Raw genomic sequence first — 662 nt, 5'->3', positions numbered from 1 at the left:
AACATGAATACTGCCCATCTCTGGTTGGCATCAAGTTTCCTAATGGAGTCCCTGAATCAGAGCTTCAGAATGTCTGGAATGAATTGTGTCTACACACACACACACACACACACACGACATGACCTAAAACCTTGAATTACAACCAGCATATGACATCATCGTGGCAGCACTGAGCTTGAATAATTTGTGTTCAGACTGAGCCATGTGTGTGTAACATGCACATTATAGACCACCCCTCCCCCGACCACACACTCAGCCTCCACACAGAGTCTAATCCCCATATGCTGAAACGTAATGCAAAAATCGTTCATGAAAAAAAAAATGGACCCGATAACTTTAACAGGATCGGGGGAAAAAAAGCGTCTGGCAACAGTCGATATTAAAACATGCAGAGGCAGACGAGCTTGGGGCCTTACTGAGAGGAATGAGACTGCAGCAGAGGGGAGAGGAGAGGGAGAGCTGCCTACTGCAGCCTGCCTGCCACACAGTCAGAGACAGATGACTACTACTATTATCACATGTTATTTTCCCCCGCTCAGCTACCCGTTGACTTGTGTATGAAAACCTAGCGCTTTTCTTTTACTCCTGCATGCTTGCCCCCCTTCTGGGTTTCTGCTTTTCGAGTGATCAGCTGATGAAGAGGCTAGCAGCTCGCCGCTATG

The 662-nt window shown here is 47.3% G+C and overlaps 1 protein-coding gene across 1 annotated transcript in view; it reads left to right on the top strand.

Annotated features, from left to right (window-relative positions):
- The first annotated feature begins 425 nt into the window (after positions 1 to 425).
- Positions 426 to 662, top strand: part of LOC135516915 (probable global transcription activator SNF2L2) — a 7,283-nt gene continuing 7,046 nt past the window's right edge. The window contains exon 1 of the mRNA XM_064940983.1: positions 426 to 662. This exon is cut by the window's right edge and continues 95 nt beyond it. Within this exon, the coding sequence (XP_064797055.1) occupies positions 590 to 662 (73 nt within the window). The 5' untranslated portion in view covers positions 426 to 589.

The sequence above is a fragment of the Oncorhynchus masou genome, chromosome 28 (genome assembly GCF_036934945.1).
Source record: "Oncorhynchus masou masou isolate Uvic2021 chromosome 28, UVic_Omas_1.1, whole genome shotgun sequence".
Taxonomy (NCBI): Eukaryota; Metazoa; Chordata; class Actinopteri; order Salmoniformes; family Salmonidae; genus Oncorhynchus; species Oncorhynchus masou.
This window is presented reverse-complemented; position numbering and strand designations above follow the sequence as displayed.